The sequence below is a fragment of the Ovis aries genome, chromosome 1 (assembly GCF_016772045.2).
Source record: "Ovis aries strain OAR_USU_Benz2616 breed Rambouillet chromosome 1, ARS-UI_Ramb_v3.0, whole genome shotgun sequence".
NCBI classification, from domain to species: domain Eukaryota; kingdom Metazoa; phylum Chordata; class Mammalia; order Artiodactyla; family Bovidae; genus Ovis; species Ovis aries.
Window position 1 is genome coordinate 50,922,611 of NC_056054.1, and position 24,788 is coordinate 50,947,398.

The following is a 24,788-nucleotide window of genomic DNA, read 5'->3' on the forward strand; positions in this document are numbered from 1 at the left end:
CTCTTTCCACTGTTTCCCCATCTATTTCCCATGAAGTGATGGGACTGGATGCCATGATCTTCGTTTTCTGAATGTTGAGCTTTAAGCCAACTTTTTCACTCTCCTCTTTCACTTTCATCAAGAGGTTTTTTAGTTCCTCTTCACTTTCTGCCATAAAGGTGGTGTCATCTGCATATCTGAAGTGATTGATATTTCCCCTGGCAATCTTGATTCCAGCTTGTGCTTCTTCCAGCCCAGCATTTCTTATGATGTACTCTGCATATAAGTTAAATAAGCAGGGTGCAATATACAGCCTTGATATACTCCTTTTCCTATTTGGAATCAGTCTATTGTCCCATGTCCCGCTCTAACTGTTGCTTCCTGACCTGCATATAGGTTTCTCAAGAGGCAGGTCAGGTGGTCTGGTATTCCCTTCTCTTCCAGAATTTTTCACAGTTTCTTGTGATCCACATAGTCAAAGGCTTTGGCGTAGTCAATAAAGCAGAAATAGATGTTTTTCAGGGGATGCTGGCAATTTGATCTCTGGTTCCTAACCCCACCTAATTGGACAGTTTATTTTAAATTGACGGACATTTATTCATTCCAAAGAATATATGATTTTCAACTATTTGTATGGGGAACTGAGTAAGCCACAGAGGGAAAGATCCAAAGATTCAATATGCATACTACTTCTTTTGTTTTGTATCAAAATCAGCAACTAAAGCTTAAGGATTTTTTCAGTACTAAATTCTAGAATCTGAAGTTTTCATTGAAACTGGTATCTGTGGAAACCAAAAGTCCTGAAAATACATAAGCATCCCAGATCAGGATTATTTGAGGTTGATTTTAGAATTGCATAATGAGTCAGTTGAACATTGAAAATGTTTTATTTTCTTGTCTCCCCAAAAAACTTTTCATAGTTATTAATAACCAAAATAAATTGGGGGAAGTCTCTACTTCTAACAGCTAAGAGATGCCAATCTTCAATAGGGAATGAGAGAAAGAAGTGTGGTTTGCTACACAGCAGCCTGCATTTGAGAGCACCCTGTGTGCTAACCCAGAAGTTTGTAAACTGGGATATGCACTCCCATGGGATACCCAGAGATTTCCTAGGGGAACCCAGGCAAGGATTATTTGAAGGGAATCAATCTCTAGACCCTTTAAGTTTCCTCCGTATACTCTCCTAATACTGGTCTGCCTAAAAAATGCACTCCAAGCCATATTGAGCCACCTCCCGCCTTTCCGTTTTGTAATAACTTTCCACTTTCACAAAAGAAATGCATCAGTCTCACCATATGGTGTCTTCTTAGGGTGTACTGAACTTAGAAAAACATTTGTGAGACAAAGGGACAATTTGAAGTATTATGTAGGTGTTGATATAATAAATGGCTTTGACTGGGCAACAAATATGATTGCAAGTAGTTTCCAAGGTTTGCTTCCAGCACAACTGAAGGAGGACCTAATTGAGCTGTAATTTGACAGATCATTGAAAAAAAAGGGTAATAGATCACTATGTGAAGTTTGTCATATATCTGTGAAAACTTCAAAGAACTGAATGATGTTGTATAGTAAATAGGGCTTCCCAGGTGGTGCTAGTGGTAAGAACCTGCCTGCCAGTGCAGGAGACATAAGAGACATGGGGTTTGAACCCTGGGTAGGGAGGATTCCCTGGAGGAGGGCATGGCAACCAACTCCAGTATTCTTGTTGGAGAATCCCCATCGACAGAGGAGCCTGGTGGGCTATAGTCCACAGCTGCAAAGAGTCGAGCACGACTGAAACAACTTCGCATGCAAGCACGCAGGCATAAAGCAAATAACAAATCCCTTTCCGTTCCCATCTAGTTATGTGAACAGGTCTGTTAAGCAAAGGGATAAGAGATGACATCTCTTCTATAAATAAAATAAGAGATCAAACTCTGTAACAAAATGATCAGAGAGGAAGCCAAGACAAATGAGCGTGTTCAGTTCACCTCCTTTAACCAGAAACAATTTACTCCATGAAGTCATGTTAATACTGAATATGAAGGCAAATAGAAACTACCCAATTTGAAATCAAATATTGAATTATTTCAAGTCTGAAATTCTGTGCCACAGATAATTTGGGTGGCAGGAGCTGTGAGCAACAAAGAGACTAGAATGCTACTACAAAGTACTACACTTGCTAGGAAGGCAAAGATACTGTAATCAGTTTCATTAACAGTCAACACGACATAGTTACAAATTATGTACGTGTGTGTGTGTGTGCGTGTGTGATGATAACTTTTAAGACCTACTCCTTTGGCCACTTTCAAATTTAAAATACAGTATTATTAACTATTGTCACCACGACGTACATCACGTCCATATGACTTATTTACTCTATAACTGGAGGTTTGTACCTTTGACCACCTTCCCCCATTCTCCAAGTGCTCCCCCACCCCCCGACCCCTGGCCACCACCAATCTATTCTCTGTATCTATGAGTTCATGTTGTTGTGGTGGTTGTTTTAGATTCTACATATACGTGAGATCATTTGGTATCTGTGGTGATCATTTCGCAAAGTAGATAAATATCAAATCATTATGTTATACACCTGCAACTAATATAAGGTTATATGTTAATTATATATCATTTTAAAAAATAGAACAAGAAATACCATGCTGGATTGATAAAAACAAGGCAAAGACAAAATGCAATGGATATTCCACATGTAAATGACATGTTGGTTTATAATCTTTGTCACTTTTGGATATACATATACACTATACACTATCTAAAAATTGATAATTTTACCTATAGCACTTTGTACTCTGCCTTTGATGAAATAGAACTGAGTGATTTGAGAGTACTAAGGATATGATCATTCTTTCTAAATCACAGTTCAGCATCTTCTGTTACTATAGAAACATATCTTCACATTAAAAGGTATAAATTAATAAGTCTAAACCAAAAAAGAAAAGTTTCAAAACCTTGGAATAATCTTTCCAAACATACATCTTCTGCATTTTTATTTTGTCATAAACTATAATGCTTCCCATTCTTCCAGCTCCTCACAGCAAATTTACAGATGAGTGTGACTATCTCTACTCAGAGCCAAGCTTATCTTTCACACAGGGAGCCAACTGCACATGGATTCAGTGATGATCCTTTGAAGGAGAGAGAAGAGCCATATCATTTTATCCTCATGCATGACTGAGGGGTATAAAATCCCCATTCCACCTCCAGGACTAGAGCATAACCCACAAACACCCACACAAACAAACAGCAACTCAGGATGAAATTGAACAAACTAGAGGGACTATCAATTGAAATTTTCCACCCTAAAACAATTTCATTAGAGACGGCATTGCCAGAAACGGTATGTTATAGTTGACTTCCCCCAAATTACAATGCAGCTCAGAAACAAAGTCTCTATTATAATCTTTGGCAGAAGTTTTTAAGACCATTTTTATTTACTCCAAACTCTATTGGAACAAAGTCAGCACCAGGCCCTTTGCAAGTGTTTCCTGCTGTAATTAAGGAAGCAAGCACCAAGAGAAAGCATCTTATTGACTGGCGGAATTTTAGGAATTTTAAATTTCTGTTTTGCTGTACAACTGAATTTTATTACCACTTTAAATCTTAAAATGTAATAAATACAGATTGCTTCAGTAATGATGGAAAACTTTCTCAGCTTTAATGAAACCTTTTATTTGCTACTGGAACTTTTATTCTTTCCAAATGGTAGCATAGACAAGAAAAATAATGACTACTTATATTGAGGGAAAACTTTAGCAATTTGAATAATTTTATTCTTGGGTGACTTTTAAGGCATTTGGAGTTGTTATGTTTATTGTTTTCATTTATTTTTGAAGTAAAAACAAAAATATATACATATAGACACTATCACAATATTATTTTCTAATTCTATATCAAAATACTGATAGCTATGTACCACTATCACCTGTCAGAGGTTGGTCTGATCTGATGGAGAATTTTCATCTTTTTAGGGCTCCCTCCCATCTCAGCTCTTGACCATGAGAGGCAGATAGTGTCAAGGTTAGTCACACAGGCTCTGCAGCTGGACTCCTTGGGTTTTTATTAGAGCCCTGACCCCTCCTACCTGTGAAATCTCTGAAAACTTCTCAGCCCTCAGTTTTCTTATGTGTGAAACAAAGTGACTAGAATCTGCCTCATGAAGTGAGTGAGAAGATTAATGAGGTACTTCCTGTAAAACAGTAGACTAGAGTCTGGCACATGGTAAGCACTTAATAAATATTTAGCTCTTATGTGGTTTTCTTTTGTGAATCCATCCACCTCTAGACTGGATGCACTGTCAGATGATATCATTCATTCCGCAAACAGCTGTTGAGCACTACTTTATACAGGAATAAGCAAAGGGGGCACAGAGATGAATGAGACACAGTGTCTACAACTTTAGTGCACGATGATTATTGCATCTCGCCATCTTTCTTGCAGAGTACCATGAAGCACACTCTTTCACTAGATCACACATCTTCCTATTTTTCCCATGTGCTTGGAACTAATCGAGCTTCAGAAAAATTTCACTTCAGTTTCTGAAATCTTAATCATGCACAATTTAGTCAGCAGCTACAGGCTTTTCCACATTTGAAAATAGATGATTAAACGGTCTAATCAGATTCTGACTTAGCCGAAAACTTGAAAAACATAGGAAGACAACCATGACTGACACATTCATTTTCCTGAATGTGGACACTACAAAAAGCAGTTGCAGAAAAATAGTGCTATTTACATCCCACTGACCCACAGCAACTAAAACTGCACAGAAGTTCAGCATCAAACCCTTCAAGTACCTAAGTGTCAGTCGCTCAGTTGTGTCTGACTCTTTTCAACCCCATGCACTGCAGCCTGCCAGGTTCCCCTGTCCATTGATTCTTCAGTATTCTTCTGAACACTGAAATGGATTGCCATGTCCTCATCCAGGGATCTTCCAGAAGCAGGGATCGAGCCCTGGTCTCCCACATTGCAGGCAGATTCTTTACCATCTGAGCAATCAAAGGATCCCCTCAAGTACCTACACTAAACTCAATTTAAGATAAAATAGGAAGCTTACTTAGGCATAGTTTCATCACTTTCCAAAAAGTTCTGAAACTGACTTCCAACAGGGCACCTTATAGGCCTTTAGCTTTTTCAAACAATTTCATTTATATCTTGCGTTCAGAGAATTCATTAAAAAGCAAAATCTTCAAGTTTGACTATAAATACTGAACCCAGCGACTAATGTGGTATTTCAGACATCACAAACTCCAAATGATCTTAAATATGTTGTCCTCTGCTAATTTGCTGCTCTTGAAAATGTGCAATAAATTCAATTAAAAAGGAAAGCATCTTCAAATTAGTTGCAATATCAACTAGGATATTATCTGCTTACTAGATGTATCATAATAAAAAAAAACTAATATGCATTACATTGTTTAATTCAAAAGGAAACTGGATACTCTCTCTTCCAATGAAAGGACCAAGATCCATTGAGGGTTGGTTTTATTTTTTTCTTTTCAACAGCCAATAATGACTGTGTTAACTTTCTAAATCAGACTGAATAATTGCCAAAATATGTTTTCCAAGGAGTCACCCTGCCCAACACAACAGGAGATCATGTGTAAACACACAGGCACCCTTCTTCCTTCTTCCTTCTTGCCTTCCTGCATCACACCACCTCCCTGGTCACAATATTTTTTTAAAAAACCCCTATGATCCTTTCGAGATGGGGCAGATAAGAATCCTGAAATATGGGGTACCCTCACAGGAGACCTCCCTCAATGCCTGTTAAATCAACGCACAATTCGTTTAACTGCAAGAGGCCACAGTGAGAATTTATCTCTAAGCCTTGATTCTCCAAACGAATGCGCATGCTTTGACCTTTGCTTTTGTATTTAAACACGTATGTTCCACCACGCAGGATCCTCTTGGTCTCAGCTAATGTCCCTGCTTAATGTATGCATTTTTCACATCCATTTTTAAATCCTTCCTGAGTGAACATTTCAAAGGGGGCAAACGTCATGGAAAGAAGTGAGGAAGGGGAGAGGGGAGATACGAAGCCTGGGATGTCTGCCATCCTCGCTGCGACCTAGAATCCGTATTCTTTTCCTCCTCTCCCCAGCCCCCTCTCCCCGCTCGCCCCTTCCCTCAGCAGCAGGAGGAACGGGCGGAGGGGCCGCGGCTGCAGCCGCCACCTGCCGCGTCGTGGAAAAGCTCCAGTTGTCACTTACCCAGCAGGGTGAGAATGGCTCATTTTTGCAGGATCCCTTTTGGACCCGCGGCGGGCACGGAGGGTGCGTTCGGGGGACCTGTGCACGCCGGGGCCGCGACAGTTGCCTTTGCCGGGTGGTTCCGCACTGCGGTCACCAGTGCGCGGGGCACTGGGGCTGGGCCGCCGCCCCTGGGCGCCCGGGCTGCACGCAGCCTCCCAGGCCCTCACCCGCCCGCGGTATCCACGTCCTCCGGTTGCTAAGGAGGGAAGGAAGGCAAGCAGGGAGGATTTAGAGAAGCCCAGGCGCTGCTGGAGCCAAGCCCAGGGGAGCTGGAAGTGAAGCCCAGCTTCCAGCGCTTTTACTGGGCCCAGATGTCAGAGGACACCCAGGCCCCTGCGCTGTAGCCCTAGGACTCTCGTTCCCTAGGCACCTGCGATCTGAACACACACACCCACTATGTGGGCAGGTTCCCTAGGCACCTGCGGCATGAAAACACACGCACACACACACACATACACACACACACACACACACACACGCCCTGCTTAGGCTGGTGTGCTTTCTGCTAGGCCCTGGGAAGGGAGGGTTAGTTCATTAAGAGCAGGGAGCAGCTACTGTGTTGATATCTTGGTTTCCAATTGTAAAACAGACCCTAGATTGCAAGTTCCAGGCAAAGAAAGAAGCTCTGGCTTTTGATTTTGTTTCTGCAACTGCCAGAGATTGCTGTTCCTAGATTTCCTCCTTGGAAAACCCCCAACCTTGCTCCTAGCTGAGGTCACCATTTCTGGTGGACAGGGCTGAGGGTTCTGATATTCAGAAAGTGGGAGAGATGCTGTTTCTCAGTGAAGCATGCTGACACCTGGAACTTGTATTTGAATCCAGTAGGGAAAATGCAGGGTTTAGACAAAGAAGCCTGGGTTTATTCAAGTGGGCCTTGGTGTGGAGGAAGTTGAAAGCCCAGGATTCAGATGAGCTACTCCTAGCCCTGTTTTTGCTTTGTCAGATTCTATGCTGGGTAATTTGACCTCCGGCTTCAGGTTTGCCTTGTATAAGTCAGGGTTGGACACATTCAAGGTGACTGAGTTCTCTATGGATCTCAGTTCTAGCTCAGCCACACTTACCAGTGTGAAGAGCATCACCTCATTAATGGCATTCTGCTTTCTCACGCGTCCTAAAGGCCCAACAAGAACGTCAGAGTCCAGTCTCCTTCACATGACATTCAAGCCCCTTTATCATCTGTCCCCAGCATCCTTTGTCAACTGCATTATGACCACTTTCTCTGCCTCTGCTACCCTAAACTCTAGCAAGACCAAATTTTCACTTTCCCTCTCATAGGAACATGCTTCTACCCTGACAACTTGACAATCTTCTATTCATCCTTCAACTCTTACCTCAAATCTTGTCTTCTTTGACATCCCCAGGTGAGCTGATGACTCCTGCCTCTGGGGTCCCACTCTGCCTGGACATATGTGTTTCACACTTGCTTACTGATCTATGGCTGCCTTCCCTACCTGAACCTGAGCTTCTCTATTTCATGGTGTATATCGATTTTATTTTTTAGTAGTCTCAGAGGCAAACAGCCGTGTAACAATTGTTTGGAGTATAAATGAAGGAAACAAGAAAAATCTCTTCAAAGTGTTAACATTTTTACTGAGTACTTACTAAATGCTCTCCTTGGTCTTTTATTGAGCACTTACGAACTGTTCATTATCTCACTTAATCCTTACCTCTATTCTCTAAAGTTGGTTTTTTCCCTCCATTTCATAAGACACAGAGAAGTTATTATTTTTTTTTTTTTGCCTGAAGCTTCTAAGTGGAAAACCAGGATTCAAATGCAACTCTGGTTCCAAAACCTGTGTTTTTAACAATTATAGATTCCTTTTCCTATAACTCCTGTGCATTGCTGCAGAAGTCAAATTTTCTATACTATCAGAGTTTTCTGACCTGAAAGACCAAGAGCCATCTCTGCAGAGACACAATAGCATTCTAGCTCAATAGCTTAGGTCCTGAGACAGAGGACTCCAAGTTGCTTTGGGGAGGAGATGGCTAAAGCAGCTAGAGAGAGGCCAAGGTTGTCAAAGAAGAAATATGTGATTTGAAGTGGCATTTTATGTTTAAACGAGGAAGCCTTACAGATAGATACCTAATCACTGCACAGCCATAAATGGCACTTGAATCCACCCTCCCCCCCTATAAGCTTACTCCTATTGATTGTCATTTCCCTTGGATGATGTCCTTAAAGTTCACTGTAGGTAGATTTCACCTGGATAAAAACTGGGAGGGAGAGAGAAGGGACTACAGAGAGACTTCATCATTTTCCTAAGTGCTACCAACCCCTAAGGATGGTGTAAATAAAATAATATTATATAAGTACTAGTTGTTACATATTAATTCATTTGTGCAAATAGAAAGTGGTATTCTCTCACTGGTGGAATGAGAATGAAAATTAAGATCCACTATTTAGATACTCAGGGTTTTGTAGGAAAGACTATCTGGCACGCAGCAGACAGTGAGGTACCCTGAGCAGCATGTAATAATTCATAAATGGGTTTTGAGTTCACTACCCCTGCAAGCTGCACAGTTTCACATCCCTGATGAAAACTGCAAGGAAGCTACTAATTTTCACTTCAGAAAATGCTCACTGTGAGAATGCATTGGGAATTTAGCCAGAAGGAATTTTTATGTTAATTTCTAGTATGGAGATTGGGAAAAAGGAAAAGAGAAAAAAATAAAAACAGTAAATTAAACTGTTTCAGAGACTAAATAGTCACTAGAGTCATTTTCATTTTCTCACAGGGAAACAAGTCCCCAGATGTCCCTGGTAGTATCATAAATACAAAGAGATTTCTGTTTTGTACAAAGACTTGTGGAATTGTGCTTTGGGGACAAGAGGTTGATAGAAGCAGGAGAGAAGAAACACAAGAATTACTCCTAGAATGATGACTGGATCTCTGCTTTGGTTGAATACTAGCTGAACCTGGAAATCATAGATCTAAACCATCAGTGACCATCTCGTAGGTCAGGGGTGGGAAATCCATGGCTCAAGGGTCAAATCTTTGCTGCTGCCTGGTTTTTTACATTCCACAAGTGTAGAATGTTTGCTGCATTTGTAAATTGTTTGAAAAAGTCAAAAGAAAAATAATGTCACAGGATACACGAACATTACGTGAAATTCACATTTCAGTATCCATAAGTAAAGTTTTGTTGGAACAGAGACACACATTTGTTTGTAAATCACCTATGGCTGCTTTGGTGTTACAAAGACAGAATTGAGTAGCTGTCACAGTGACCTTATGGCTCACAAACTCTAGAATATTTACTTATCTAGTCCTTTACAGAAAAAGTTTGTCCACCCCTGGCTTAGATTGTCCCTGTAGTCAGAGAGGTAATTTACCCTCCTGGACTTTGAGAACAGATACCACATCTTTTATCTTTTATCCTCAGTACCTACCACAGTGCTTCTCACAAAAGTATACTCAACAAGCAAATGAAGGAAAGCATAAACAGATGAGGAATAAGTTTTCCCAAGGGTTTATTTTCTCCCACAGGTAAAGATCAACTCATCAGGACTTTCTCTTCAGATATAGCAGACATGCATGACGATCTGATGTAACCTTCTTTTAGCAGCACTATATATAACTCCACTTTATTTTCTTGGGCTCCAGAATCACTTCAGACGGTGACTACAGCCATGAAATTAAAAGACACTTGATTCTTGGAAGAAAAGCTATGACCAACCTAAAAGCATATTTAAAAGCAGAGACATTACTTTGCCAACAAAGGTCCTTATAGGCAAAATAACGGTTTTTCCAGTAGTCATGTATGGATGTGAGAGTTGGACCATAAAGAAACCTGAGCACCAAAGAATTGATGCTTTTGAACTGTGGTGTTGGAGAAGACTCTTGAGAGTCCCTTGGACAGCAAGGGACTGTCCAAGTCCCTTGGTTTTAGTGCAGAAATCTTAATCCTGGGAGCAAACGTTATGCTTGAAATGTATGAGTGTGATTAGCTTCCTACTTAATAATACATATTTTATTTTTTAAAATCAACATTTTTATGAAATATACACACAGAACCATGCACAAAACTGTGTGTGGTTTTGTGCACAGTCACATCCCGAAGGGTGTCAATCCTAAAGAAAATCAGTCCTGAATATTCGTTGGAAGGACTGATGATGAAGCTGAAGCTCCAATACTTTGGCCACCTGATGTGAAGAACCGACTCATTGGAAAATATCCTGATGCTGAGAAAGATAGAAGGTCAGAGGAGAAGGGAATGACAGAGGATAAGATGGTTGGATGGCATCACCGACTCAATGGACGTGAATTTGAGCAAGCTCTAGGAGTTGGTGATGGACAGGGATGCCTGGCGTGCTGCAGTCCACAGGGTCGCAAAGAGCTGGACACGACTGAGTGACTGAACTGAACTGATAAAACTCCAGTGGGACTTCCCAGGTGGCTCAGTGGTAAAGAACCCACCTGCAAATGCAAGAGATGCAGGAGACATGGGTTCAACCCCTGGGTTGGGAAGGTCGTCTGGGGGAGGAAAAGACAACAGCCCGCTTCAGTATTCTTGCCTGGGAAATGCCATGGACAGGAGCCCGGCAGGCCACAGTCCATGGAGTCACAACTGAGGGTCACATGACTGAGCATAAAACTCCAGTAGAAAGTAGTGTAAGCATTTCATCACGACACAATTGTAGATGGTTACATTTATAAGAGAGCTTCCTAATACCTTGTATCCTCCAGCATTAGCTTGGGTCCTCCAGAACTTCAGCACTGAGAAGTTGGAAAATAAAGAACAAATGTACAAGGATTTAATTTCAAACCTGAATTGTTTTCCAGCTTTCCCTAATAATCTTCCCTAATTAGCTTAATTCCAGGGAGTCATTTGGTGAAGCACGGTATTGGGTATTATATAGGAAGGGCTTAGCAGGCATATACAATGGATAGAATGACAAACTCAAGGGGACAGTCCTAATTTAGAGTTCTGAGCAACCAGGATAGGCGAGGTGTCTCCAAACACTTCTACCCCTATTTCTGAGCTAGAAAGAATCTACAGACAGATTGGAATGGATATTCAATAGACTTATTTAGTGGCCATGGGAAATCAATGGCATTTACTGTACCTGAGGCCTCAAAGGCAAACAGAGTGACTGTCTGCCCTGAAGCTGAAGTATATCGGCTACATAGACATGCAGACAAAGAATGACAAAGAATGACAAAGTAAGTGCAAAGTGCAGTGATAGAAGTACAGATATGGTGCAATACAGGATGCCTTTTGACTAATGGCCTCATCCTACCCCATCACCCATCATTTCCAGTCGGGTACTCACTCATTGTGATGATGAACACCAGTTCTCACTAATCACATTCTAATTTCAACTAGCCTTAGTACCCTGATTATTCCTCACCATCTCCCAGGGATTCTATGCCAGCAGAGGGAAAAGACTGGCTATGTTGGAAGAGAAACATAGAAGCTGTTGGGAAGGCATAACCATAAGAAATCTGAGAGTAAAGGATATTTGTGTTTTAATTACCATTATAATTCTGATAAATGCATTCCCCACCCCATCCCAAAATTTGTCTAGGAAGGTCAAGGAAGGACTCACAGACGAGGCAGTGTTTAAGATGAGCCTAAAAAGATGTGTAGGAGTTGGCCAGGAAGATGGGGCTTCAGGGGGAAGAGGATGTCTTCCCCAAGCCAGGACCTCCCCATTTAAGCCTCTCAAGCTGACAGTGGACTCAGCCAGTCTGTAGAAACTATCCTGGCTTCTATAGCCCAAACATTAATGGAGGTTGTGATTTGGAGGAGAAAAAAGGAAGAAGAGGAGAAAAAAAGGTAGGTGATGATGGTTTTATCAAGAAAATGGGAATTGAACAGAGCTCAGTCGTGTTAAGCCACTGCTTTGGGGCCGCCTCCTCTTCTAAGGTTTTTTCTGACTGCTCATGCTACATAGGCATATACTGGGTTTTGCATGCACGTCTCCTCCAACCCCAAGCTAAGTTTCTGCTGTCTACACCAGGCCAATCAAATTGCCATGAATTTAGGAAGCCCTTAATAAATATTTGTTAAGTAAGTGGTATAAGGGGTGTAATCTATGTTGTCCTAGACACTCCATTTGGAGGAGAGGATGTGAAGCAGGTGATAAGAGTCATAATAAGTATTCCCCAGGGTATGGCTCCAACCATGTAGAATTGAATTTGTTAGATGTTAACAAGCTCACCATGTCTGTAATTATCCACCATTAGCCAAAAACTGCTTTCTAAGTCGTAGGCATTGAATCTGGGGAGAGGAAATGAGCAGAGATCTCACAACGTCTGGATGCAATGGAAGACTTTCTTCCATTGGACTTTCTTCCAGTAGGTTTGCTTATTTGGTCCAATGTTTCCTAAGCAGCTACAGGTGGCTGACACTATTGTTTGCCATGAAAAACAGCATATCTGGAGTCCACAGAACCCCGCTCTGGCTCCTCTTGATCTAACAGCAGAGAATATCCATTGACTTTACTATGTACCAGACACTATGTTAAGTGCCTCACTCCTTGAGTTCTCACAACTGTAAGGTGGGTGTTATTTTTCTCTCTGTTTTATAGATAAGGAAACTAAGATTCAGGTAAGTTAAATACCACCTACTGAATGGCACAGTTGAGATTCAGATTCCATTTTCTGTGATCCTACAACCCACAATTTTAAACACTTTGCTCTCTTCCCTCCCACCTTAAAGAGGTAAGGAATACAGCCACACATGGGGAAGGTAATTGCTGTAAGTTCACTGACTGCAAGGAAAGTTGTCCTCGATTATACCAACCGTTCCCCCAGCTTTCCCCATGCACCATGGCTCAATAATATGGCTGGTGAAAAGAAACCGGCAAGCAGGAATTTCATTTATTACAGCACATCTGTTTTCTGACAGAGTAAATAGAATGGTCCACATCCTCTAGCCCTTAAAAGAAACGATCTCTAAAATGTTTTACAGCTTCATTTGATTTAAATGGCACTGGACTTGGCTCTTCCATGGGAGCAAACTGCATTGAACTTTAAGCATTTCAGCATCAGAAAAACTGCTGACTGAATTTTCTTTTCTCTAGCCAGAAGACAAGGGGGAATGTATACATAGCACTCTATGCAATGAAGTTGATTGTATAAAAAAAAGACTGCATTTCTAAAACTCAGGTTAAAAGTAGATTCATGGTGTAAAGAGAAGACTAAGATTGTTCATATAGGAAGTGGATGATAGTGAAACTTGTGAAGCAAATTATATGAGCGGTGGTATCTATTTTTAAATAAAAACATAGCTTTATTGGGGCTTCCTAGGTGGCACAATGGTAAAGAACCTGCCTGCCTGCAGGAGACACAGGAGACGTGGGTTCAATCCCTGGGTTGGGAGGATGCCCTGGAGGAGGAAATGGCAACCCACTCCAGTATTCTTGCTTGGAAAACCCCATGGACAGAGGAGCCTGGTGGGCTACAGTCCATGGGGGTCACAAAGAGCTGGACATGATTGAGTGACTGAGCATGCATGCACACATAGCTTTATTACCTACAAATTCATATTATAACTCAAGCTGGATTAAGGTCTTAATCTCAAAATTAAGGTACTACTTGATAAGGTCCTTGAGAAACAAATACTGACTAAAGATATTTTTTTTTGGTAATTAACATATTAGTTTCATGTAAATAAGTACCCCTAGAGGAGTTTGAGTATGCTTTCACTAAGAACTGCTCAGTTAACACTTTCTTCCTAAGAGCATGGAGGTTTAAAAAAAAAAAATAGTATTGTCATTTTTAGAGTGATCACAGATTCTGAATTATTGAGACTTTCCTATCCTGATCAAAGAAATGGACATGGGTACCAAGCAGCAAAGAACATACAAAGGAGAAGATACCTTCTGGAATGGAAGTTGGAAACTGAAATTATCCACCTGTCAGCTAGGTGTAGGAAAACTCAGAACAAGTGAAAATAAATCAATAGGTGGGCAGATTAAAACAGCAAAACCATGAGTTCCTGAGCTCTACAGGTTTATTTGGAAAGAAAAATCTGGTGATTCCATGAAATATGGATTATGTAACACAGCCCCCATAGCTGACCCAAAGTCAGAATTGTGGGGCTTCTCCCTTGCTCTAAGTTTTTTTCTGTTTTTAAAGTGAGTTTTTCCTCTCATTTAATAAAGGCCATTTCAGATTCCATAATTCGGTAGAGGAGGAGGCACCATGACCACAAGGCTTATTGTCTGCATCTGTGCAGGGCTCTCACCATAGGGAGCTTTTATCCCTGAGCTAAATGGTCGGCCCAGGTGGGGACACAGGAGAAGGGCTCTGATGAGCCAGAGTTCCACATCACTGGACATGGGAGCAGGAAATTTCGTGGCCTCATTCCTCCGATATGTTCTATAGGCTCACACGGTAACCAAGACTATTTCCTCAGCTGTAAGCCAAAGGGGGAAAAAATTAAGCTGTTAACATTAAGGTGTGCTGTGGTATGCAGACGCTTTTGGCGAGCAGGGGAAATATAGCTTTAGTGACTTAAAAGGTACTAAGTGGCAAAGAAAGAGGCAAAGTCTTAAATGGAAGGTACTTAGTTTCAATTATCCACAATCACAAAAAAGTAAAATACATAAATCCCCTTCACTTTGCTTGGTACCACATCTTTGCACTTAGACTTAAGTGGTTATGTATATGTGACATTTAGATTGTGAGAATTTTCTTCAGATATACCAATGAGGTTATGTTTTAAAGAACAGGTTTAAGAAAAGTAAGAGTTTCTAGCTCCCCTGTTTCATCCAGATTTAAATCAGAGACTGGGGTTTGAACTGGAAAGCTGTCACCATGTGAGGTGACACCCATATCTGCTTCTCGTCCACTTCAGATGGGGCTTGCACATCTCTGTCACCTTGGCATTGGTGTTAGTTGCTCAGTCGTACCCGACTCTTTGCAACCCCATGGACTGCAGCCCTCTGTCCATGAGATTTTCCAGGCAAGGATACTGGAGTGGGTTGCCATTTCCTTCTCCAGGGGATCTTCCCAACCCAGGAAACGAACCCCGGTCTCCTGCACTGCAGGCAGATTCTTTACCAACTGAGCTACAAGGGAAGCCCCAAAGTTGCTTAGTCGTGTCTGACTCTTTGTGACCCTGTGGACTGTAGCTTGCCAGGCTCTTCTGTCCATGGGATTTTCCAGGCAAGAATATTGGAGTTGGTTGCCATTTCCTTCTCCAGTGGATCTTCCCAACCCACGGATCGAACCTAGGTCTCCCACATTGTAAGCAGATGCTTTTACCATCTGAGCCAAGCCCTTAGTCTAAGTGAAAAGTTGCTCAGTCTTGTCCGACTCTTTGTGACCCCATGGACTACACAGTCCATGGAATTCTCCAGGCCAGAACACTGGAGTGGGGAGCCGTTCTCAGCTCCAGAGGATCTTCCCAACCCAGGGATCGAACCCGGGTCCCCTGCACCACGGGCAGGTCCTCTACCTGCTGAGCCACTGGGGAGGCCCCCTTGACATTAGGCATGGCCATCATTCTTGTTCTAGCTGAGGCAATACAGTTGAAAAATGACGTGTGTCACTTTGAGGTAGAATCATTTGAGGGCTCTGCAGTATTCACCTTTTATCCCCTGTTGTTGTTGTTGTTGTTGTTGTTGTTGAGTCTCTCAGATGTGTCTGACTCTTTTGTGAACCCGTGGATGGTACACTGCCAGGTTCCTCTATCCATGGATTCTCCAGGCAGGAATACTGGACTGGGTTGCCATTTCCTTCTCCAGGGAATCTTCCCAGCCCAGAGATCAAACCCCCATCTCCTGCAATAGTGGGTGGATTCTTTACCACTGAGCCACAGGGAAATTCCCTTTAACCCCCTGGGCCCAACAGTCAGTGACATTCCTTAGCCTATTGTTCAAGTAAGGAGAACATGGGGCAGAGTCTCCTATAAACTCGACATGAACACAAAAGAGGAACAAACTTTCACCTTTTGAAGCCACTGAAATATGGGGGTTATTGGCTATCAGTTTGCTGGCCTAATACAGCCATAGAGTGGTATGAAAGCTACTCACAGGCTCCATCCCTCAATTTTCTCATCAGAAAAATAAGGGCCTGGTACATGGTGAGCTTTCAAAGAATGGTAGCTTGTTCATCCCCATAATAAGAGCCACTCTTTAATAACGACTTATACTCTGCCAGTCGATGTCTTCTCTCTCCATGCATCATCTCTCATCCTCACACCAATCTCATAGGGGAGGTGTTATTGATCTTTCTATAGATGATGAAACCAAGGTGCAAAGAAGTATGCTAGCTTTATAAAAGTTGATCAGGAAGCCTGTATGTAAAATGAGCCAGATCTTTCTGACCCAGAGCTCTTACTTTTCCCACCATGCCTCCTCCCCTCAAAATAGCTCACCTCTACATAAATGAGATATTTAGTAACAAAGCCTCTTGACCAATGAAGGATTAGTCTCCAAAATTTACAAATAGCTCGTGTAGCTCAATACCATAAAAACAAAGAGCCCAATCAGAAAATGGGCAGAACTCAATAGGCATTTCTCCAAAGAAGACATATAGATGGCCAAGAGGCACATGGAAAGATGTTCAATGTTGTCTTAGAGAAATAAAAATCAAAACTACAATGAGATATCATCTCGTACCAGTCAGAATGGCCATCCTCATAAGAATCTACAAACAATAAATGCCGGAGAGGGTGTGGAGAAGAGGGAACCTGTTGGTGGGAATGTAAACTGGTACAGCCACTATGAAGAACAGTTGGAGGCTCCTTAAAAAACTAAAAACAGAGCTGCTATATGATCCAGCAATGCCACTCCTAGGCATATATCTGGAGAAAAACTTGGTTCAAAAGGACACATGTACCCCAGTGTTTACTGCAGCACTGTTTACAATAACCAAGACATGGAGACAAACTAAATGTCCATCAGCAGAGGAACGGATAAAGAAGATGTGGTATGTATATACAATGGAATATTACTTGGCCATTAAAAGAGTTAAATAATGCCATTTGCTGCAATATGGATGGACCTAGAGATTATCACACTAAACAAGGGTAAGTCAGCAGAGAAAGACAAATCATCATATGATTTCACTTATATGTGGGATCTAAAAAAAGTGATACAAATGAAGATATTTAAAAAACAGAAGCAGATTCACAGACTTAGAAAATGAACTAATGGTTACCAGGGGAAAGAGTGAGGGGGAGGGATAGATTGGAAGTTTGGTATTGACAGGCACACACTGTTATGTTTAAAATAGGTAACCAACAGGGACTAATTATATAGCACAGGGAACTCTGCTCAATATTCTGTGATAACCTAAATGGGAAAAGAACTTGAAAAAGAATTTTTTAAATGTTAAGCATCTTATTAAAGAAACAAATGAAAATAGAATAAGTCATTTAAAGCTTTAAATCATCATCTTTTACATACATGACATCTTTCTCACTAAAGACTTGGTTTTAATGATTCTAGCTAAAGCCATAACCAGCAATTCCTAATCTGAGGTTGCCAACTGCTAAAGGTTTATTAAAGTAATAATGTGGTTTTTCAATCTATTTTCAAGATTTCCACAAGTCTAGAAGAAATAATATAGTTTTGGCAGATGACATGGCTGCTAAATTCAAAAAATCACCATTTTATTTTCTATTTTCTCAAAAATTATGGATCGTCTCACTGTGGCACGTTTAGATTTCTCAAAGGAAGCAATATTTGTTATCATTCTTGAATAAAAATGTCTTTTTCAGAACATGAGATTTATGATGATTAAAAAAATAATAATATACAAGGAGCTCTTGGTTGTAAAAAGGTGGTTAAACACTATTTTGGCTTCCCAGATGGTGCTAGGGGTAAAGAACCCACCTGCCAATGCAGGAGACATAAGAGAAATGGGTTCGATACTTGGGTTGGGAAGACCCCTGGAGAAAGGCATGGCAACCCACTCCAGTCAGTATTTTTGCCTAGAGAATTCCATGAACAGAGGAACTTGGTGGGTTCTGGTCTATAGAGTCACAAAGAGTTAGTCAGTTAGAGTAAGTCACAAAGAGTTAGTGACTTAAGCGACTTAGCAAACACTTTCATATCCCAAATCTCAAATTTTGACTCAAACAAGCCTAACTCTACTTTTCTCCATCTTTTTGCATCTTAGCTCCTAATAACCCAGGTTGCCCCCTAGAGTCCAGAGAGGCACTGAGAAGCTTCACAGCAGGAGACATAGATGCCAGCATAGGAGGATGGCAAATACTGCAGTGTTAGTAGAGAGATCAGCAGGGGAGGGAATTCAGAGGAATCCATAAAGGGAGCAACTCCTCTGTAGTTAATTCAATAAAAGGAAAAGCTGATGGATTGAAATGAAAGGGACAGAATAAAAGTAACCTGTCACTTTTGGGGATATGCTCATGAGACCTAGAATTAGGGAGAGGATACATCTCAGAGAAATTTACAAGAGATATTGGTAGGAAATGTGAATCAGAATGAATGAGAGATGATCAAATGGCTTTCTGTAGTCATCCCTCCCTCCATCTCCCTCTGCTGGAAACCTGCTACTCACTTTCAGACTTATTAAATTAGAGGTGCTCCTGGCATCCTCAGAGCAACTGCAGTAAAATGTGTTTCAAATGGACCTTTTGTTCAGGTTTCAGGAGGACAGTTTCAGTCTCATCATCAAAGCAAATAAGCAACTCAGCTATAGTTGCAGTAGCAGTACAGTAATGACAATTAAGGAAAAAGAATCACTGAGTGTGTGTTGAGGGCCACGTTCTGTGCTAAACACTTTAAATGTCATGTTTCATCTTATATTCAAACACTAGCATTTCCCCCTATTAACAGAGAAAGGTGCTGAGAAGCAGGGAATTAAAGTAATTTGCTCAAGTCACAGGCTTGAAAGTGGTGACACTTTCTTAACAATGGTGCTCAGACCTTGTGTTACACTGTCCCCTGCAGGGTGACTCAGTTCAGCTCAGTTCAGTCGCTCAGTCGTGTCCGACTCTTTGCGACACCATGAATCACAGCATACCAGGCCTCCCTGTCCAACACCAACTCCCACAGTTCACTCAAACTCACATCTATTGAGTCGGTGACGCCCTCTAGCCATCTCACGCTCTGTCATCCCCTTCTCCTCCTGCCTCCAATTCCTTTCAGAATCAGGGTCTTTTCCAATGAGTCAACTCTTCGCATGAGGTGACCAAAGTATTGGGGTTTCAGCTTCAGCATCAGTCCTTTCAATGAACACCCAGGACTGATCTCCTTTACGATGGACTGGTTGGATCTCCTTGCAGTCCAAGGGACTCTCAAGAGTCTTCTCCAACACCACAGTTCAAAAGCATCATTTCTTCGGCACTCAGCTTTTTTCACAGTCCAACTCTCACATCCGTACACGACCACTGGAAAAACCATAGCCTTGACTAGACTATGGGTGACTGGGGATGAACAAATCCACCAATGAAGGGTGTCATCAAGAAGGCAGAAGGGAACTGGTGTTTATCAAACTCTTCCAATGTGCTAACCCCCTTCACATACCAGCCCATTAAACTCTCAGAATTCTAGGTCAGGGGAAGGAGAGGAGGAGAACATTGAGGCTCAGGGAGATTCATGGATTGGTCAACCAGATAGACAAGGTGAGACACAAACCAAGGCAATCTAAATCCACATTTGATGCTGCTGCCTCTGTAGCAAGTTGATTTTGATTTGACCTCAAAAAAATTATTTTTCCATGAAAAATATCAGGATACACGACCCAATTGCAGTTTATATGAGAAACACCTAGATGTTTGGTTGGAAACTCAATACAAAGTCATTTTGATACATGGCAATTAAAAGCATCAATGTGATACTGGTTTACATTTTCAGATGAACAAGTTCTTCTGGGTTATGCATTGATCTGGTCACATCTAGACACTGTGCCCACATGATAGGGTCCTGTCTCTAGGTGCTTATGTCACTGCATTCCCCAAATTCAGAGGCAAGGCCCAACCAAGCTCTCTGAGTTGTATTCTGAAATCCCTCTTCATTTGGTTCAAAGTAAGGGAAAAGCATTTCCCTCTCATCCATAGTACATAGCTGTGGAATTAGGGAGAAATCAACATGTGCATGGCTTTTTCCAATGAAATCTTCACCAACAGCTTCTTCCTTCTGGCAATGAATTGCCTTATTTCTTAAACCCTGGTAGTGAGTGAGTGATGGGTTAATGCACAGCCTTTAAGTGTGATCAGCACTTCTAAGAAGTGTCTGGGACAGCCATGTAGGATCACAAAGGTGTGCACAGCAAGTACAGTCCCAAAGTGTACTGTTCATAGACCATGATGTGAATGGTGCCTGCTGCAGTTGTGTAACTGGCAAGCCTATTTGCACCTATTATTTTATTCTCCATATGTGAACAATGAACTTCCCGATGTTCAAGCTGGATTTAGAAAAGGCAGAGGAACCAGAGATCAAATTGCCAACATCCACTGGATCCTGGAAAACACAAGAGTTCCAGAAAAACATCTATTTCTGCTTTATTGACTATGCCAAAGCCTTTGACTGTGTGGATCACAATAAACTGTGGAAAATTCTGAAAGAGATGGGAATACCAGACCATCTGACATGCCTCTTGAGAAACCTGTATGCAGGTCAGGAAGCAACAGTTAGAATTGGACGTGGAACAACAAACTGGTTCCAAATAGGAAAAGGAGTACATCAAGGCTGTATATTGTCACCCTGCCTATTTAACGTATATGCAGAGTAGTTAGATGCAGCAAAACGCTGGGCTGGAAGAACCACAAGCTGGAATCAAGATTGCCGGGAAAAATATCAATAACCTCAGATATGCAGATGACACCACTCTTATGGCAGAAAGTGAAGAGGAACTAAAAGCCTCTTGATGAAAGTGAAAGAGGAGAGTGAAAAAGTTGGCTTAAAGCTCAACATTCAGAAAAAGAAGATCATGGCATCCGGTCCCATCACTTCATAGGAAATAGATGGGGAAACAGTGGAAAGAGTGTCAGACTTTATTTTGGGGGGCTCCAAAATCACTGCAGATGGTAACTGAAGCCATGAAATTAAAAGACTCTTACTGCTTGGAAGAAAAGTTATGACCAACCTAGATAGCATATTCAAAAGCAGAGACATTACTTTGCCGACTAAGGTCCGTCTAGTCAAGGCTATGGTTTTTCCTTTGTTCATGTATGGATGTGAGAGTTGGACTGTGAAGAAAGCTGAGCGCTAAAGAATTGATGCTTTTGAACTGTGGTGTCGGCAAAGACTCTTGAGAGTCCCTTGGACTGCAAGGAGATCCAACCAGTCCATTCTGAAGGAGATTTAGTTCAGTCAGTTCAGTTCAGTCACTCAGTCGTGTCCGACTCTTTGCGATGCCATGAATCGCAGCACACCAGGCCTCCCTGTCCATCACCAACTCCCGGAGTTCACTCAGACTCACGCCCATCGAGTCAGTGATGCCATCCAGCCATCTCATCCTCTGCTGTCACCTTCTCTTGCCCCCAATCCCTCCCAGCATCAGAGTCTTTTCCAATGAGTCAACTCTTTGCATGAGGTGGCCAAAGTCCTGGAGCCTCAACTTTAGCATCATTCCTTCCAAAAGAAATCCCAGGGCTGATCTCCTTCAGAATGGACTGGTTGGATCTCCTTGCAGTCCAAGGGACTCTCAAGAGTCTTCTCCAACACCATAGTTCAAAAGCATCAATTCTTCAGTGCTCATCCGTCTTCACAGTCCAACTTTCACATCCATGCATGACCACAGGAAAAACCATAGCCTTGACTAGAAGGACCTTAGTCGGCAAAGTAATGTCTCTGCTTTTGAATATACTATCTAGGTTGGTCATAACTTTTCTTCCAAGGAGTAAGCGTCTTTCAATTTCATGGCTGCAGTCACCATCTGCAGTGATTTTGGAGCCCAAAAAGACAAAGTCTGACACTGTTTCTACTGTTTCCCCATCTATTTCCCATGAAGTGATGGGACCAGATGCCATGATCTTCGTTTTCTGAATGTTGAGCTTTAAGTCAACTTTTTCGCTCTCCTTTTCACTTTCATCAAGAGGCTTTTAGTTCCTCTTCCCTTTCTGCCATAAGGGTGGTGTCATCTGCATATCTGAGGTGATTGATATTTCTCCTGGCAATCTTGATTCCAGCTTGTGTTTCTTCCAGTCCAGCGTTTCTCATGATGTACTCTGCATAATAAGTTAAATAAGCAGGGTGACAATATACAGCCTTGACGTACTCCTTTTCCTATTTGGAACCAGTCTGTTGTTCCATGTCCAGTTCTAACTGTTGTTTCTTTCTCAAGAGGCAGGTCAGGTGGTCTGAGTTTCCCATCTCTTTCAGAATTTTCCACAGTTTATTGTGATCCACACAGTCAAAGGCTTTGGCATAGTCAATAAAGCAGAAATAGATGTTTTTCTGGAATTCTCTTGCTTTTTCCATGATCCAGCGGATGTTGGCAATTTGATTTCTGGTTCCTCCGCCTTTTCTAAAACCAGCTTGAACATCAGGGAGTTCACTGTTCACGTATTGCTGAAGCCTGGCTTGGAAAATTTTGAGCATTCCTTTACTAGCATGTGAGATGAGTGCAATTGTGCGGTAGTTTGAGCATTCTTTGGCATTGCCTTTCTTTAGGATTGGAATGAAAACTGACCTTCTCCAGACCTGTGGCCACTGCTGAGTTTTCCAAATTTGCTGGCATATTGAATGCAGCACTTTAACAGCATCATCTTCCAGGATTTGAAGCAGCTCAACTGGAATTCCATCACCTCCCCTAGCTTTGTTCGTAGTGATGTTTTCTAAGGCCCACTTGACTTCACATTCCAAGATGTCTGGCTCTAGATTAGTGATCACATCATCACGATTATCTGGATTGTGAAGATCTTTTTTGTATAGTTCTCCCATGTATTCTTGCCACCTCTTCTTAATATCTTGTGCTTCTGTTAGGTCCATACCATTTTTGTCCTTTATCGAGCCCATCTTTGCATGAAATGTTCCCTGGTATCTCTAATTTTCTTGAAGAGATCTCTAGTCTTTCCCATTCTGTTGTTTCCCTTGATTTCTTTGCATTGATTGCTGAAGCAGACTTTCTTATCTCTTCTTGCTATTCTTTGGAATTCTGCATTCAGATGCTTATATCTTTCCTTTTCTCCTTTGCTTTTCACCTCTCTTCTTTTCACAGAGATTTGTAAGGCCTCCCCAGACAGCTATTTTGCTTTTCTGCATTTCTTTTCCATGGGAATGGTCTTGATCCCTGTCTCCTGTACAATGTCACAAACCTCAGTCCATAGTTCATCAGGCACTCTATCAGATCTAGGCCCTTGAATCTATTTCTTAATTCCACTGTACAGTCATAAGGGATTTGATTTAGGTCATACCTGAATGGTCTAGTGGTTTCCCCTACTTTCTTCAATTTAAGTCTGAATTTGGAAATGAGTTCATGATCTGAGCCACAGTCAGCTCCTGGTCTTGTTTTTGTTGACTGTATAGAGCTTCTCCATCTTTGGCTGCAAAGAATATAATCAATCTGATTTCAGTGTTGACCATCTGGTGATGTCCATGTGTAGAGTGTTCTCTTGTGTTATTGGAAAAGGGTGTTTGCTATGATCAGTGCATTTTCTTGGCAAAACTCTATTAGTCTTTGCCCTGCTTCATTCTGCATTCCAAGGCCAAATTTCCCTGTTACTTCATGTATTTCTTGACTTCCTACTTTTGCATTCCAGTCCCCTATAATGAAAAGGACATCTCTTTTGGGTGTTAGTTCAACTTCAGTTTCTTCAGCATTACTGGTTGGGGCATAGACTTGGATAACTGTGATATTGAATGGTTTGCCTTGGAGATGAACAGAGATCATTCTGTCGTTTTTGAGATTGCATCCAAGTACTGCATTTCGAACTCTTTTGTTGACCATGATGGCTGCTCCATTTCTTCTGAGGATTCCTGCCCGTAGTAGTAGATATAATGGTCATCTGAGTTAAATTCACCCATTCCAGTCCATTTTAGTTCGCCGATTCCTAGAATGTCGACGTTCAGCCTTGCCATCTCTTGTTTGACCACTTCCAATTTGCCTTGATCATGGACCTGACATTCCAGGTTCCTATGCAATACTGCTCTTTACAGCATCGGATCTTGCTTCTATCACCAGTCACATCCACAAGTGGGTATTGTTTTTGCTTTGGCTCCATCCCTTCATTCTTTCTGGAGTTATTTCTCCACTGATCTGCAGTAACATACTGTGCACCTAATGACCTGGGAAGTTCCTCTTTCAGTATCCTATCATTTTGCCTTTTCATACTGTTCATGGGGTTCTCAAGGCAAGAATACTGAAGTGGCTTGCCATTCCCTTCTCCAGTGGACCACATTCTGTCAGACCTCTCCAACATGACCCGCCCGTCTTGGGTTGCCCCGAAGGCATGGCTTGGTTTTATTGAGTTAGACAAGGCTGTGGTCCTAGTGTGATTAGATTGACTAGTTTTCTGTGAGTATGGTTTCAGTGTGTCTGCCCTCTGATGCCCTCTTGCAACACCTACCACCTGAAGGAGATTAGCCCTGGTATTTCTTTGGAAGGAATGATGCTAAAGCTGAAACTCCAGTACTTTGGCCACCTCAAGCGAAGAGTTGACTCATTGGAAAAGACTCTGATGCTGGGAGGG

At 41.8% G+C, this 24,788-nt stretch overlaps 1 protein-coding gene across 1 annotated transcript in view; it reads right to left on the reverse strand.

Moving 5' to 3' along the window:
- Positions 1-6,428, reverse strand: part of ERICH3 (glutamate rich 3) — a 126,881-nt gene extending 120,453 nt beyond the window's left edge. Inside the window, exon 1 of the mRNA XM_012173877.4 lies at positions 6,189-6,428. Within this exon, the coding sequence (XP_012029267.3) occupies positions 6,189-6,211 (23 nt within the window). The 5' untranslated portion in view covers positions 6,212-6,428. The remainder of the gene's footprint in view (positions 1-6,188) is intronic.
- Between the last annotated feature and the right edge of the window lie 18,360 nt (positions 6,429-24,788).